The sequence below is a fragment of the Crocodylus siamensis genome, chromosome 3, assembly GCF_052110815.1.
Source record: "Crocodylus siamensis isolate JL-2025a chromosome 3, ASM5211081v1, whole genome shotgun sequence".
Lineage (NCBI taxonomy): Eukaryota > Metazoa > Chordata > Crocodylia > Crocodylidae > Crocodylus > Crocodylus siamensis.
In genome coordinates, this window is record NC_143397.1 from 140,296,830 (window position 1) to 140,311,484 (window position 14,655).

The 14,655-nt window shown below is 37.5% G+C and overlaps 1 protein-coding gene across 3 annotated transcripts in view; it reads right to left on the reverse strand.

Moving 5' to 3' along the window:
- Nucleotides 1-14,655, reverse strand: part of CDYL (chromodomain Y like) — a 165,994-nt gene that overhangs the window by 11,877 nt on the left and 139,462 nt on the right. For 2 of the 3 annotated variants that reach the window (XM_090039348.1, XM_090039349.1), the window contains 2 exons: nucleotides 1,381-1,637; nucleotides 520-692 (listed from right to left, as the gene is read on the reverse strand). In XM_090039348.1, the coding sequence (XP_089895474.1) occupies nucleotides 520-692; nucleotides 1,381-1,637 (430 nt within the window). Of the gene's footprint in view, nucleotides 1-519; nucleotides 693-1,380; nucleotides 1,638-12,716; nucleotides 12,739-14,655 lie in introns of those variants that run through there. The other variant, XM_090039350.1, reaches the window with a different exon arrangement.

Below are 14,655 nucleotides of genomic sequence, written 5' to 3' on the forward strand. Positions count from 1 at the left end.
TTAATTTTTAAAAGACTACATTCATTCACTGAAACAGATTTTGGCAGCTATCATTAGGCCACTACTTAGAAAAAAAAAAGCTATCCACCTAAAAAGCTATCATTCTTTTTTATGAACCTTCTCTAGTTTACTCTTCAAGTGCACTTAAGTGTTGTGGCATATCAGATTAATCACTTTTTAAAAAAATTATGTTTTAACAGGACCCTCACACTTGAGGTATTTCTATTATGAACCCACCTTTATATTTTTATCATGAACAAAGATACAATTTTTCATATTCAGTTTTAATGCAGTAAGTAGCTATTTACATTCAGTAAACTTGAACAAAACTGGACAAATATTTAAAAAGTGCTGCGCACTGTGTCACATGACAAGTGAATGGTTGAAATCTGGTTGAGTTAAAGCCTATAAAGGAGAATATAGTTATATATATTTTTAATCAGAGGATAAGTTAAAAATAAGTTAGTTTAGACAATGAAAAACATTAACATGTAAATGACTAAAAGCAATTTTACGTACCGAATAGCTTCTGCCATCTTAGTGCTTTCCCTTTTTCTATCATCTGTTAAACGTCGTATAAAATAAATAAAATCAAGACCACAGCAGAAGACACTACCAACGGCACTGAACAGCACAAGTTTACTGTCATCTGCAGCTGCTGTACTCAGTGCACTTTGGACTTCCTTCATAACCTGAAAATCAGCAGGAATTAAATTCGTCAGAATCTTTTTATTACGTTATTTAAAAGTAACACACTCCTCTTCCTTTTTGACAGATCTGAGTGAACTGTTACATTCCTGCACATTTCCCTAGCAACTGGGAAATTTGCAAATTCTGCTGCAGGTCATGTTCTGAATACATTTAAATTTTTCATTGTCCAAAGATAAAAGAGTTAAATAATATACCTCAAACACAATTTTGATCAGCACAATTGCATAAGCTAAAATAAAGCAATCATTAGGAGATCTAGTAGGTTTTGTCTCCATGTATAGCATTCATTCAGCATTTCTATAATTTGAACAGCAGGTGGCATATGCAACCAGTTCAGAAAAAGAACTTTAATTTAGTATGAAGTTTGTTCTTCATATTGCACTTAAAACCACCAAACTATATTATGAAAGAAAATCTAAATATTCAGCCAAATAAACAATATTCAGCCAAATTCAGTTTTTAAGAGGCAAGAAACTAGTATATATCCCAGTGGAAACTACTACAAATACACTAATGCTGGCACTTCTAGAATTCAGTGAACCACCAGTAGGTTTTTAATTTTTTTTTTTTTTAAATCAGAACTTAATATTACTTTAGCAATAGATGTTAAATATATATATTCAAAGCCCAACCCTCTACAGCCTCTAAAAAAGTAACAAACACACTAACCTCTGGATTTAGCGAATTGTTCTCAGATGATTTTGTTGATAGCAAAATGTGTGTGAATCCATCTTGTTTCCTGACAACAATGTCTCTGTACCGGTAAGCACTTTCTGTTTGTCTCACACTGAAGCGTAGCCTCTTATCAAAAGGCTGGTCTCTCCTATCATCAATAAATCTTCGTTTGCTGGCTGTCACTCCTGTTACAGATGTCTGGAGGTTGGTGGTACCATTGGCTGCTAATGCTTCCATAAAAGTGGATGTACCTGTAAAAGAGTTTGAAATAGAATTCCATTAAGTCCTGTTTGCTTAATTCAGTACCTGGGAAATCCCTATTGCCTTGAAACTGTGTCAGTCAAAGCATACTATGAAAACACACAAGAAAACAAGAACCCTTTTTTCTCTGCCACTTCTCTGGATGTCACTAGAGCACTAAAAAAGGTACAGCTGTGCAAGAAAACCACAACTGAATACAAAATGCAAAGCGTATGAAGGCACCTAAATAGTGAATTTTACAGCCATTAGAGCATTTAAAATGGAGAAATGAGCCAATCATCCTTATCTGATAATTCCTAAGGGATATAGATTCTTCTTGAGAGTTTTGCTAGTATCACGATTAACACATATTTAAGAATATAGAGAAATTATATAAGGAAGCACTAGCTAAAGCAATTTGCTTCCCCTTTTCTCTGCAAGTGGACCACCATCTTCAAAGCCAAAAAACAAAGGAGAAAGTGAAAGTTTTTGTTTCTCCTGACAAAAATGACTACTTCAATATAATTAAACAGAACAGCTGGCTTAATAAGGCCAAATAAGGAATGGTAATTTTTAAAAGAATGTAGAAATTGAGGAACATAAAACATGTTCTTAGTGAAAGAGAGACACCTAAACAGCCGCTGCCATCAAACTGATGCATGTAATGCTTGGCTTTTCTGATCTTGCTCAAAGTGATTTAAACTTGTGAAATTTGAGGGGATGCAAGTGAATAGCTCCACACCATATGCTGCAAAAGGTATCAGGGTTCTTCTACATTCCATTTTAGAAATTGCATGATGAATAATTAGCCTTTGTAGGAGATGGAAGGGAAGTTAGGAGAGATTCCCATGTCAAATATCAAGGGATGTTTTTCAGCAGATAATTTTGTTTGCATATTGCACATCTGAAATCTCAAAGCTGAAACTTTAGGGACAGGAACACTGGAAAGGTATACCACAAGTTAGCATAACAATCTGAAAGCTTTTTGGTATTTTCTTGTTTAAACTATGATAAGAACCTGTATGTCAAAATATTTAAAAACTATGTCCCAGTTCCCACAAAAGTACCCACAGGATCCATAATTACACAAATTATAGTCTCAACAGGAATAGCTAAAAAGAACCTATAGACAAGTTAATAATAAAAACTCAGTGGAGGATTTTATTTAATCCCTGAAATTTCCTTTGGATTAATTCACTGTATCTGAAGTAGCAGTTTCCCATTGGCTTTCTTACATTTCTCTTTCAGATCCTTTGAAAATAAATGGAGAACACTTATGAAAACTGCAAATAAAAATCCCTTCAACTAAAAAATTCAAAAGATGATTAAGTTTGTAAACTGCCTATCAAAAGTGCTATTCAAATAAAACATTGTATTTTAATGTCTTGCCTTCCCCATTAGCAATCTATACACCTCTCCTAGTAACACTTTGTGCAGAAGATAAAGAGAATTCAAGATTTTTTCCCTAACTGTTCTAAGGGATGATACTGAAAAAATGAATTCCATTTGTGGACTAGTCTTACAAGAGAGTAATAAAGTGATGTGGAAAATATATATTTTATACTGTTTCACAACACACACATTTGTTCCGCTGTTTTCTACAGTTTATCACATTTTTGTTTCAACAGAAAAAAGGTGTGAAATCACTTGTAGATTCAGCTTCTTCCCCATCTTTTAAAACACCCTATGGTGATCACAGTTCTACAGACATTTCAGTGGTGAAGTTGTAAGAACAAATTTTTATCCCATTTTCATTAGGAATTCAAATGAAGTGGCATGAGTATGTGCAATGCCTGTCTTCAATATGAAGAGGAAATCAATGCAGGATAAATCAGTACAACTCAAATTACTTCTACTTTCTAAATCTCAATATAAAGTTTGACTGAACTTGTCCTACCAATGGTTAAACACATAAAAATCCAAAGAAGATGACAGAATTAGAAAAAACAAAAGATTTATTTTCCCATCAAAAATAGCTTTTGACATTCAAGAGGTAACATCTTTTTAAAAAAATCTTTAGCAATGTAGACTGACTAGTGTCAGAATAAGATAAAAGATACGAATGTCAAACAGCAATTCCTATGCTTAATAACAATAGACATTAGCAAGTTATATATATTTCACAGTCCTGGATGATAACTAAGGTTTAAAATCACAAAACACAGAGAACTGGGCCACTGTACTTAAATAGAAAGGGATCCATGTTTTAACAGTTCTCTATTTTTAATCTTTTAAAAAAAACCCCACTCTCAGAATTATAATGGACTAGGACAACAAACTCTCTGGCTTCAGGAAAAACTGTATTTTTTCACAATTGCTGTTCAGCAGAAAATTGCCATCATTGATTAAAAATACTGGTTCAGGATCTATTTAAGACTTGTTGGTTATAGATCACCACCACAATGTCCACTTGGATTTTCTGCATCTTGAGACGGAAAGTAGTTTTTCTCTTGGTTTTTGACCCTGGAACTGAAAAAATGGATTACAGAAATTCTGGGTAAGGCCGTATTTCATTCTAAGTAAAAACAGGCAAACATTAGTCCAGTTACACCGGAGTCCTGAAGTGGCATTAGCCATCTGCTGTAGCAAATAGGTATAAAGGAATTAAGCATGTAAACCACAGAAAAATCTTTGAATTATATTTACAAAATTAAGGTAAGATTTTTTGAGGTCATTTAGTTTCAGGTTGCTGCATATCATAGCAGTACTTTAAACAATTTATAAGGAAGTTATATGATAACAGACAGAAAGCTTTTGTTATTTCAGTCCTTCACTGGATACACTATTAGTTCATGATCTTATACAAAAGGGCTGGGATGGAGAGGAGACTTGAAAAAACTCCATTTCCCAAGTCCCTTATTAATTAGTGAAGAATTAATTTAAAAATTTAACCCTTATAGATAAAGATAATCTTCTGAACACAAGTCAAGCATTAACCAATGCAGTGTAGGATCTTCCCAATGACAGATCTAGACTGCTGTGACTCTTCTGTTCAAAGTCCTGCCATATGAATGCAGAGTGAAAATAAAACCATTTATTCTGTTTTGTAGCTGCTATTCAGAACCCTGCAACCCAATAAGTTACTATTTCTGTGCAATAGTTGCTGCTTGTTATAAAAGCTACGAGCAGCAGTTAAGGCAAGCACTGGTATAATTCAAGAAGAAGGAGATCACAAAATACAGAAGTTAGAAAGAAGCGTAAGTAGCAGAAAGCAGCCACAATGTCTTCTCTATTTCTTATTCCCATTGTACCGCAACCAGCAAGCTCTGAAACAGCACAAGGAAGGAAACTCCTTTTGTACTTCTAGGAGTGAGCAACTGAAACATCAGATGCCTGCTGGCAGAGAGTGCTATAAAAAACCCACACACAGTTTATCCAAGTCCCAGTATCTTTTTCTCCCATAGCAGCTACTGGGCCTTGCTAATAGAGCCCCTCCCCCCGAAGTCCTGATTACATGAGAATACAACACACGTACATAAAGATGCAATAACAATACAATGAAGAACTAAATGACCCAACTTTTTACATGGTAATTTTCAGTATATGCATACATCCGTAAGCAGATATTTCCAAAGCTTCACTCCTAAAGGGCCATTTCTGAGAGGCAGTCCTGTGTGGGGTCAAAAGGGTCTGTGTGTTGCATTTGGCCTGCGGGCCACATTTTGTGAATCCCTGTACTAGAGAAATGAAGGGCGTGATTTTCAAAGGTACAAACAGATGCGAGATTGCAGAAAAATCCACTGACTTTCAATGGAAATTAGGAATCCAACTTCCCTGTGCATCCCTCCTCAAACTGAAGGGAACTGAAATGATCCTTGCCCCCCAGCTCTGCCCAGAGTGCCAAAGGGGCTCCATATGTCTCTAGCTGCAGTAGGAGTCATGGGAGGGAATGATGCTCAGGTGAAAGCCTGCCATTTGAAAATTAAACACTTGTGGGCTGTGCCAGTTGGACAGTCCTGATCTAGGCCAATGTATATTAGCAACTCATAACCTTATCAGAAACAACCAATTAAAACTTTTCCTGTTTTGTCTTGAGTAACTATATTTACATTTCAATTTTTGAAGTGTTTTCCCTATATAGAACAGCATGGTGCAAACACAGAAGTAATATTTTGCAAAACAAAACTGGCAAGTGTTGTACGTGAGTATTGTCTTTATACACTGTTTCCCTTTTCCTGCTTATTCTATGAAGATGGAATGATCTTTAGGATTGAACGCTTTCTTCCTGTCTTTTTGTAAAGTATTTGAGCCTACAGGGCTCCAGTCTTAAGAGATGGTACAGTAATGCTAATGTCAACTACTTTCAAGTATTTTTTTCACTTGTTAACCCTTCTTGAAGTTACTGTGCATACTTGCACAGATTCTTGATGCTGACTTCACAAAGCACTCTGTCCATATCCTGTCTGCACCAAGAAAGCGATACTTTGTGTATCCTCCATTTTGTCTTAAAAGAAAGTCCCAACTATTGTACTACTTGCATTTCAGGATTAAACTAAGTTGATAGTTTTCCTTTTATATTATTAAAAAGAAATGTGTGTATGTACAAATAAAGAGATATTTACACAACCTTTTATTATATATATTTGATAAAAAATAGTTTTGTTCTGTTCTGGAATAACAATCAGATACAATTTGCAGGTTTGTACTATGCCTCTATAGTTCCTGCATACAAATACTGATCTGGTGCACAAAACAGCCATGCTACCAGCAATCTTTTCAAGGAACTCATGTTAAACTATAAAGCTGCAAACAAGGAAAAGAAAGATGCCCATCTGCTCTCTGGCTCCTTCAAATTATTCAAAACTGAATATTGTGCTACACTGTCAATATACACTCAGGATAAATTTTGGGATAAAATGTTAAGATGCATGTGCAGAAATTGAATTTATCCAAATGAAGCTGCCCATTTCTTAATTTTTGAAATACATTTTGGTTCAAATGGGAAAACCCTAAACATTCCTTACTGCACACATGCTATTGGAACAAATTTCTATGGAAACATTTGTAAAAAATGGCAACCATATGGTATTATAACACAATCAATCTCACACTGGTCAGATGATTTAAATTGGCCTCCTCCAACTTCAATTTCTGTGGGCCTTGACAGCTCCCATCTCTCTGCCCCTTCCTCTTTGGGGAGGAAGTGATGTTGGGACAGTGAGATACCGGTAGACAAGAATACCTGTCCACACATTACATTTGGCATGGAAAGCCTTCCCAGAACAAAGAAATTATTGCTTTAACAGGAACAATTTTTTGTTCCAGATCTGCCATTTTTTCTTCATTTTTTAGTGTGACATTGGGCCGTTTTTTAGCGTGACAAACATGTGGTTGCAGGTAGTTCTTCCTACCAAAATGATGAATAAAACAGCCCTATAGAATAATTTTCCTCAAGACATGTTAAAGTATGCACAACAGATTTTTATTCTGTTCCATCCAATTTACATTCCCATGGCATATAAAATCATATAAAATTTGGGTTGGAAGGGACCTCAGGAAGTCACCCAGTGACACCCAACCCCCTGCTCAAACCAAGACCATCACTAACCAAATCTTCCCTGCCAAGGCTTTCTCAAGCCAGGCCTCAAAAACCTCCAAGGATGAAGATTCCACAACCTCTCTAGGTAACTTGTTCCAGTGCTTTACCACACTTCCAGTGGGAAAAGTTTTTCCTAAAATCCAACCAAAATGTCCAACCTAAACAACCCTAAACTGCAACTTGAGACCACAGCTCCTTGTTTTATCAGCTGTCACCACTGAGAACAGTTTAGCTCCATCCTCCTTGGAACCCCCCTTCAGGTAGTTGAAGGCTGCTGTCAAATTCCCTCAGTCTTTTCTGCAGACTAAACAAGCCCCATTCTCTCAGCCTCTCCTCAGAAGTCATGTGCCCCAGCCCCATAATCATTTTTGTTGCCCTCTGCTGGAGTCCCTCTAACTTGTCCACATCCTTTCTGTAGTGTGGGGACCAAAACTGCACACAGTACTCCAGATGTGGCCTCACCAGAGTAGATTAGAGCAGAATAATTACTTCCTCAATCTGCTGGCAACACTCCTGCTTAATGCAGCCCAGCACGCTGTTAGCCTTTTTGGCAACAAGGGCACACTGTTCATTCGTATCCATTTTATTGTCCACTACAACCCCCAGGTCCTTTTCTGCTGACAGCAGTGTCTGGAGTAGTGCATCTGGAGTAGCACTACAGGTTTTCCTCACTTTATGTGGGTTCTGTATGTATGAATTTGCTCTTATATGATGACCTTTTCTATATGAAAAATTTGTTATATGTGAGGTAAATTTCACTCTTATGCAATTGGTGTGGTGGAAGCTTGAAGACAGCTGCTTTGTGCAGTGCATTGTGGGAGTGACGCACACCAAAATAAAGTCTCCTGTGTGGATCTGTGCTCCTCACTCATCGCCTGTGACATGGGTTTCTGTAGTTATGATAATACCCTGTGCTTGTGTATACTGTCTGCTGTTGGTGAGTACCAAAATTGTCTGGGAAAAGTGGTAGAAATGGGTCTGGGGGTCAGTATAGTCAAGGTCTTGGAACATATCCCTATTTGTTACATTGTAAAGTAGGTTCCCTTTATGCGAATTTGAGTTATGCACTGTTTTCCAGGAATGCATGTGCAGCATAAAGCGAGCAAAACCTGTATTCCACACCAAAATGCAGTGTTACAAGTGAAACTAGCAAAAGTGAAACTAGCTTCTCTCCCTGGTATGATATCACAGTATTAGGAGCATATCTACAACTTGCAATGATACAGTTTAAGGATGGCGGTACAATTGGCTGTCTTCAATTTTGTAAGCTGTAGGCCAGTGGTGCTCAACCGTTTGGCCCCGTAGGCCAGATGAGTGATGTGGTGCCCACCTGTGAGCCAGGCCAGCCCCCCAGCCTTGTGTGCTGGGTTTGGGTCCTAGGGACCCGGCACCATCCCCTCCTGTCCCCTAGGTGCCAGGATTGGGACCTGGGGGCCCAGCCCTATACCCTCCTGCTCACTATGCACTGGAATCAGGCCTCATAGTCCTGGCACCACCCCTGCCCAGCCTGGCATGCTGGGATCAAGTGCCACACCCAGTTCTCAGGATCCCTTATTGTAGGTTTGCATGATGTACTTGATGCTTTATGTCAAGGATGTGGCATGGATAATGTATTCTGTCTCTCTCTCTTTACCAGAAAGGAAGTTAATCAGAATTTCCCTGACCCCCACATGTTGTTTCTTACTGCATACACCTTATGCTGATTTTTCTCTCCTAAATTTAAATGCATTTACCTCAGTCTGGGCATTTTAAATTACATAGGTGGAAACAATAAAGTGAAAGTTACATACTTGTTATATTTGTCTTATCTACAGTATTTTGGATTGATCCTTTTTAAAATTATGCTGAATTATACTCATAGAGATAGAAGGGCTAATTTTATTAATGAAGTTAGGTAACATGCTTAAAAACAAATCTCTGATTGATTTTGCTAACTCAGAAGTAGACATTTGCACTGTTATGCACAAGCTAGTGATATTTCTACAAACTAATTAAAATATTCAAACTACCATGCAGTGTTAACTTTTTATCAATGCCAGTAAGTAACACTGGAAGGTTTTTGCCTTCCTTTTTTGGGGTGTTAAATTAATTTCTGAGTGGGTTTTTTGGGTAAACCATACCAAACAACAGCCGAAACAACAAACTTAAATAAACTGCCAAAATACTACTTAATATAAAACATAATTAGTGTTCTAGTATTTTAGATTTTTATTCAAGATGACTGCAAACTTGCTTTTGTGGCGTGGCTAGCAATACAGAAATCTCACCCCAGTTTCAGAAGTATATACTTTGGTGCATATTTAAGTTATTTATAAACATTTCCAACATTTTTGTAAAACTTATATCTGGGTAAAGGAACCAAAGTCATCATTAAAGGAGTTCTTAAAGCACCTCAAGCACCACAGAAGGCCTATCAGGAATTGCTGTTCAAAGAGGAGGGGAGGCAGGGCGCAAGGAGTATCCCAGAAGTGAAATCCCTCACCTCCACCCTCTGCAGAACCTGGTCCTATGTCAAGGACTTCTGTTCCATACCTATGTGAGTAGCACCTATACTAAGAAGATGTATTAGGTAAATGGCAGTTATATTTTCTGTTTTTTGAATGCGGCTGAGTAGCTGGAAATAAGCAGGCACAACCAGCACCATGTTACTAGCCATTTCTCAGCAGAACCCCACTAAGTGCTCCACAAAGAACAGACTTGGAACTTCTGGATTACACATCTGTAGATTTTTAAAATCCAGTTTTTGATGCTACAACTTCGAAATATGCAACTATCTGGCCCTTGGAGATCTGAATAGTAAATTACTCTAAACACACATCAACTAGCAGTACATATACTATATACCTTAAGAGTATGTAAACCTGCACTATCTGTATCCATGAGATTGTTAGGGACATATTAACAAACCAGAACTTTTGTTTCAGGGGTAAAATACTATAAAAATTGAGGCCGAGTGATTTGGCAGCTGGGTCTCAATGAATGCCAGCTCATGTGGCAATATATCTAGAGCTGAAAAGCAAGCCAAAATGAGTTTAAGTGAAGAACTAATGCTATGATATAATGCTTGGTACATGCCACAATTTAAATCGTCCATATACTTTCCCAAACATTAGTAAAGTAACTCACTGATCACATCACTTGGGATAGAGCATACCCACTGAACTTCCTCTTGCCAAAATTTCTCCATGTTGTTCCTTCAGGGGAGAGTAGGAGTTGATCTCCGCTCATAACTCCCAGAACCTGAGCTGTCTGCATGGATGCCCTCAGCTTCTGCAGCAACCCTGGCCCTTAGTCAAGCCAGCTCCTTTGGAACCAAGTGGCCAGAGCTTTGTGTGACTGCCCGCTGCCCAGAACCACATCCAAAGCAGTGCCCATGTGTTTATGTGGGAGCTACAGAAAAGTATATGTGAGAGTATGTGTGTTTTGTAAGTTCCTAATTGGTATTCAGCAGTAAAGATGCCAAAGTGGAGAAAGGCACATGGTTCAGATATTGCAGTAATGGTTAAAATCCTTTTTTCACAGAAATGAGGGTAAAAATATGCAGGGAGATCTAGGGGCAATGATTTTACAGACACGGGACAAAAATGATTGATATGATTAGATTTTACTATGTTAACACATGATCCTCCACTTCCCCCTGCCCTACCACCTCAGGGAATATGCAGTGTAGATATATGCTGCTGGTGACTTCCCTGAGCCCAAAGAGCGAGGCAGTATCCAAGCCAGGACAAGAAATCTGTCTTCTAATCCAACACCCTAGTCTACTTCTCAAGCAACTGCTGATTTTGTAGACTGCTGGACTCTTTTCCAACTACTGTATGTATCTAAATTAAAGATGTACCAACTGGCAATAACAGCTAAAGAAAAGCAGAAGAAATGATAAAGCAATTACCAAAAGCTAAAGGCAAACAAGCAGGTTTTGCACCATGGGCAAACCCTGTGGGAGAGTGGTGGGGAAGAGGGAGCTTCCAAGAGCCAGGGGACAGAGTGTGTGGGTACAGGGGTCTTACCCATGCTGTGAACTCCAAAAGGGTTCTCAGCTCCCACCGCCAAGTGCTCTGCTAGCCCTTGCTCCTGCAGCAGTAACAGCACAGTGTCCATGCACTGGCTGCTGCTATAAGAGCAACCCTGTGGAGGTGCTCTTGCTGCTGGGTCACAGACTCTGTAGGGGTGGGAAGGTGGTTCTGGCACCTGGGACTGGTGTCCCTCTCGCCTACCCCTAGTTACATCACTGCCTAAAACCCCTAGCATTTTAAAGGAATAACTGATATTAAGCAATAAGAATGTACAAATAGGAAACTTTTGTGTCTGACCAGTTCAGATTACTAATAAAGAACGTTACCTTGCGGAGATACATGTTCATTGTTAAAAAATTAGGAAACTACAAATGGCAGAGGAAAAACAGGAGTTAGAGCAAATTCCATAAAGAATGAGACAAATGAAACAGGTTAAGCACCCATGGTGATGGGTATTAAAAATTCAAGACAGTTTTTATATATAGTGTCTAAATCTTTAGTACAGACAGGGTCAACCCTGACACTTTGTACATCACCGTGCAAAGCAGGGTGGACAGCAGTCCAAAATGGGTTCTGTAACTTTTGCTGGTAGCATTTTTAGGTGGAGAAAAGATGGTAGGATAAGGTTAATATGATGCTTTGAAGGGGGAAGTAGGAACAATTTTTCTAGCAGGAAGTGAAAATAATGCAACTATCATTTTGAAATTGGTGAGAATTTTGGCAGCTGAAACGCAAGTAAGTTTCGACAAGTTTGTTGCTGGAAGGCAATGGAGACTCGGGGTTCTAAACCTAATCATTTAAAATGGAAAGGGATTTAACAGCTTTGTTGGGAGTTTCATAAATGCATGCTGGGATTATCAATAACTCACACAGCCGGACTTACAAAGATATGTAGGCCTTGCGTAGCTGCACATTCAGTATGTGCCTATAAGGCTACTTCTTGTTCTGGGAAAGAATTAATGGAGAGCAAGCCAAGGCACCAAAAGACTGAAAGAATGAAGCGTAAAAGTGAGACATTGGAATTACTATTTCATAATGTAAAAGATGTATAGGCATAGTTAACAAGATTTTGAGTGTATGTATATTTGTCAGCCTGATTTTCATTTAGAAACAGTTTCAAAATGTGGTACAGATGAGACAGAGATGATGGATGAATTAAATGACTGCTTCTTGAAACTTGTCAGGGACCCACCTGTCCAGATCAGATTCCAACTACTGAACAGAGAAGAATAAATAAATTAGAAACAGAACAGAGTCAAGTGGCCACAATATGATTAAATGTGATGTGGAAATCAAATTTATTACTATTATGGAAAAGCTGCAGAATTTTAAATAATGGTGCATGTGAAAGGATATTACACAAAATGTTTTTAGACAAATATCAGGTACCCCGGTAGGGGGATGAAAAAGCCAGACTAAATTTAGATGATAATTAAAATAGTTTCTTCAGAAGTGAGATGTAGCTTCAATAAATTCCACATTCTTAAACAGGACAATAAGGAACTGAGGGGAAAAATAGAATATGCTATACTTACAAGAAAATAGGAAGTAAAGAACACTGGGAAGAATACAGGGAGATGCTAAAACAGATAAAGAAGGGTATTAGAAATGCAAAGTAAAACTTTGAAATTTACATAGTAACAGATGCTAAACACAAATTATTTTTCTAAGTGATACAAAATAGGAGATTATGTAGGAAGATTAAGACTGACAACAGGAGAATGAAATGGAATATAAAGTTACATATGCAAATAAAACAATGGACTGGTAAAAAACAAAAACAAAAAAAACCCAACCCTGACATGCTGTAAGAAACTAAATATAAATATACTGTGGACAATTTATGAAGACAACAAATGACAAGCTAAAAAGGCAAAATTTCTGATGTACAGCATGATTAGAAGCATACAAACATGTCATCCTGAATGGAAAAATTGGCAATCGCTGGTATATATAAAGTAATTGAGATTCTCTCCACAAACAAGCTTGCAGAGTGTTTTGAATAATGAAATTCTGATTATAATAATTTCAGCAAGAGTTGAGAAAGTGCCCTAAAAAACTCTGCAGTTTATTTCTGGTTTCAGGACTGCTTTCACAAAATTATAGTTAAAAAGAAGTTCTGCTAAGATTAAAACCTACTGTATCCAAAAAAAGCCATCAAGAACGACACCCAAGAGACCCATCTTGGATTCAGTAGAGGATTGTCATCCTTTACAGCAGTTCATTCACTATTTGTCATATGCTTTACCAATATTTTTGTACATTTACACCATTATATGCATTATATCCGTTTTCTCGCCTATATCTTCAACCTTAAATGCATACTCCAGTTTTTGTTTTTTAATACTTTTTAGAAAGCTTCTCCTGTTTTGGTCTGTATAGAAATCTGAAGTCCTATGGTTAGAAACCTTTCTCTGTTTCAATGACAATGTTTCCATAACTTAACATATATTCTCGAGTTTAGCACTGATGTTCATAATCTTGCTGACAAGTGGCAGATAACTAAGGAACAAAATTTGGCCAACATGTGAAGATGTGTTACAACAGGTCTGACTTCAGTAGGCAGTACCCAGTGATCCACATTTAGACTGAGGATGGTATATGCAACATAACTAGATTTTGCACGAATCTATGCAAAGTAAGATCTGTATCTGCTCCGTTTTTCCAGTGAACTGCTTCCTTGCCCTTATCCATAGCATTTGGTAGATTTTCCCTTATAAGCAATGGCAGTGAAACGGTAGCATAAAAAGTGGGACTATTCAACCTGAAAGAACAGGTCTATTGCTTTGGGTTGTTAGCTTCCCAACATTTTGTTTCAGTAGTTTTGCTCCCAATCCTAATATGTTTTGAGCAAATATTGCCTTAGTGTACATACCAGCCTGCATATAAAAGAAGTACCTGGAAAGCAAGACTGAATTGTCATGGTGGTGTTCTGGGTCTCAGGAAGAATCAAAGGAACATGCAACAGACTTGAAGGCTCTTCTGTATATGAGGTCTTCAAAACCCTGGGTTTAGTCTTGTAGTTCTATAGTATACTTGACCTAAAATAGCCCACAACTGGAAGTCTGGGGGAGAAAAGGGTTTAACTGCTGCTAAAATAACTATTTAAATCTTTACTCTAATTTTCTTTACTTTGGTGGCTTTTGATAACTTTGAGAAACTTAAGGAACTGAATGAATGCAGTGTCTACAAAGATGTTTTTATTTAATTACATAACATTATCAAGGGATTAAATAGTTTTTACTTCTGCACAATTAAATGAAAATTAAACATACAACTCCAATTGAGAAAGATAAAGGTAATGAGGAAAGATAGTCCTGCAATACAGATTATTAAATACATGCTTAATAAAGGACTTTACTCAAGTATGTAAAATCCCTCATCATGGACAACTCTAATTCAAATTATCATCTTTAACCCAGTACTGATGATGGAATAAGATTAATTCAAGTGGTTATCAAACAGTAAATCTGA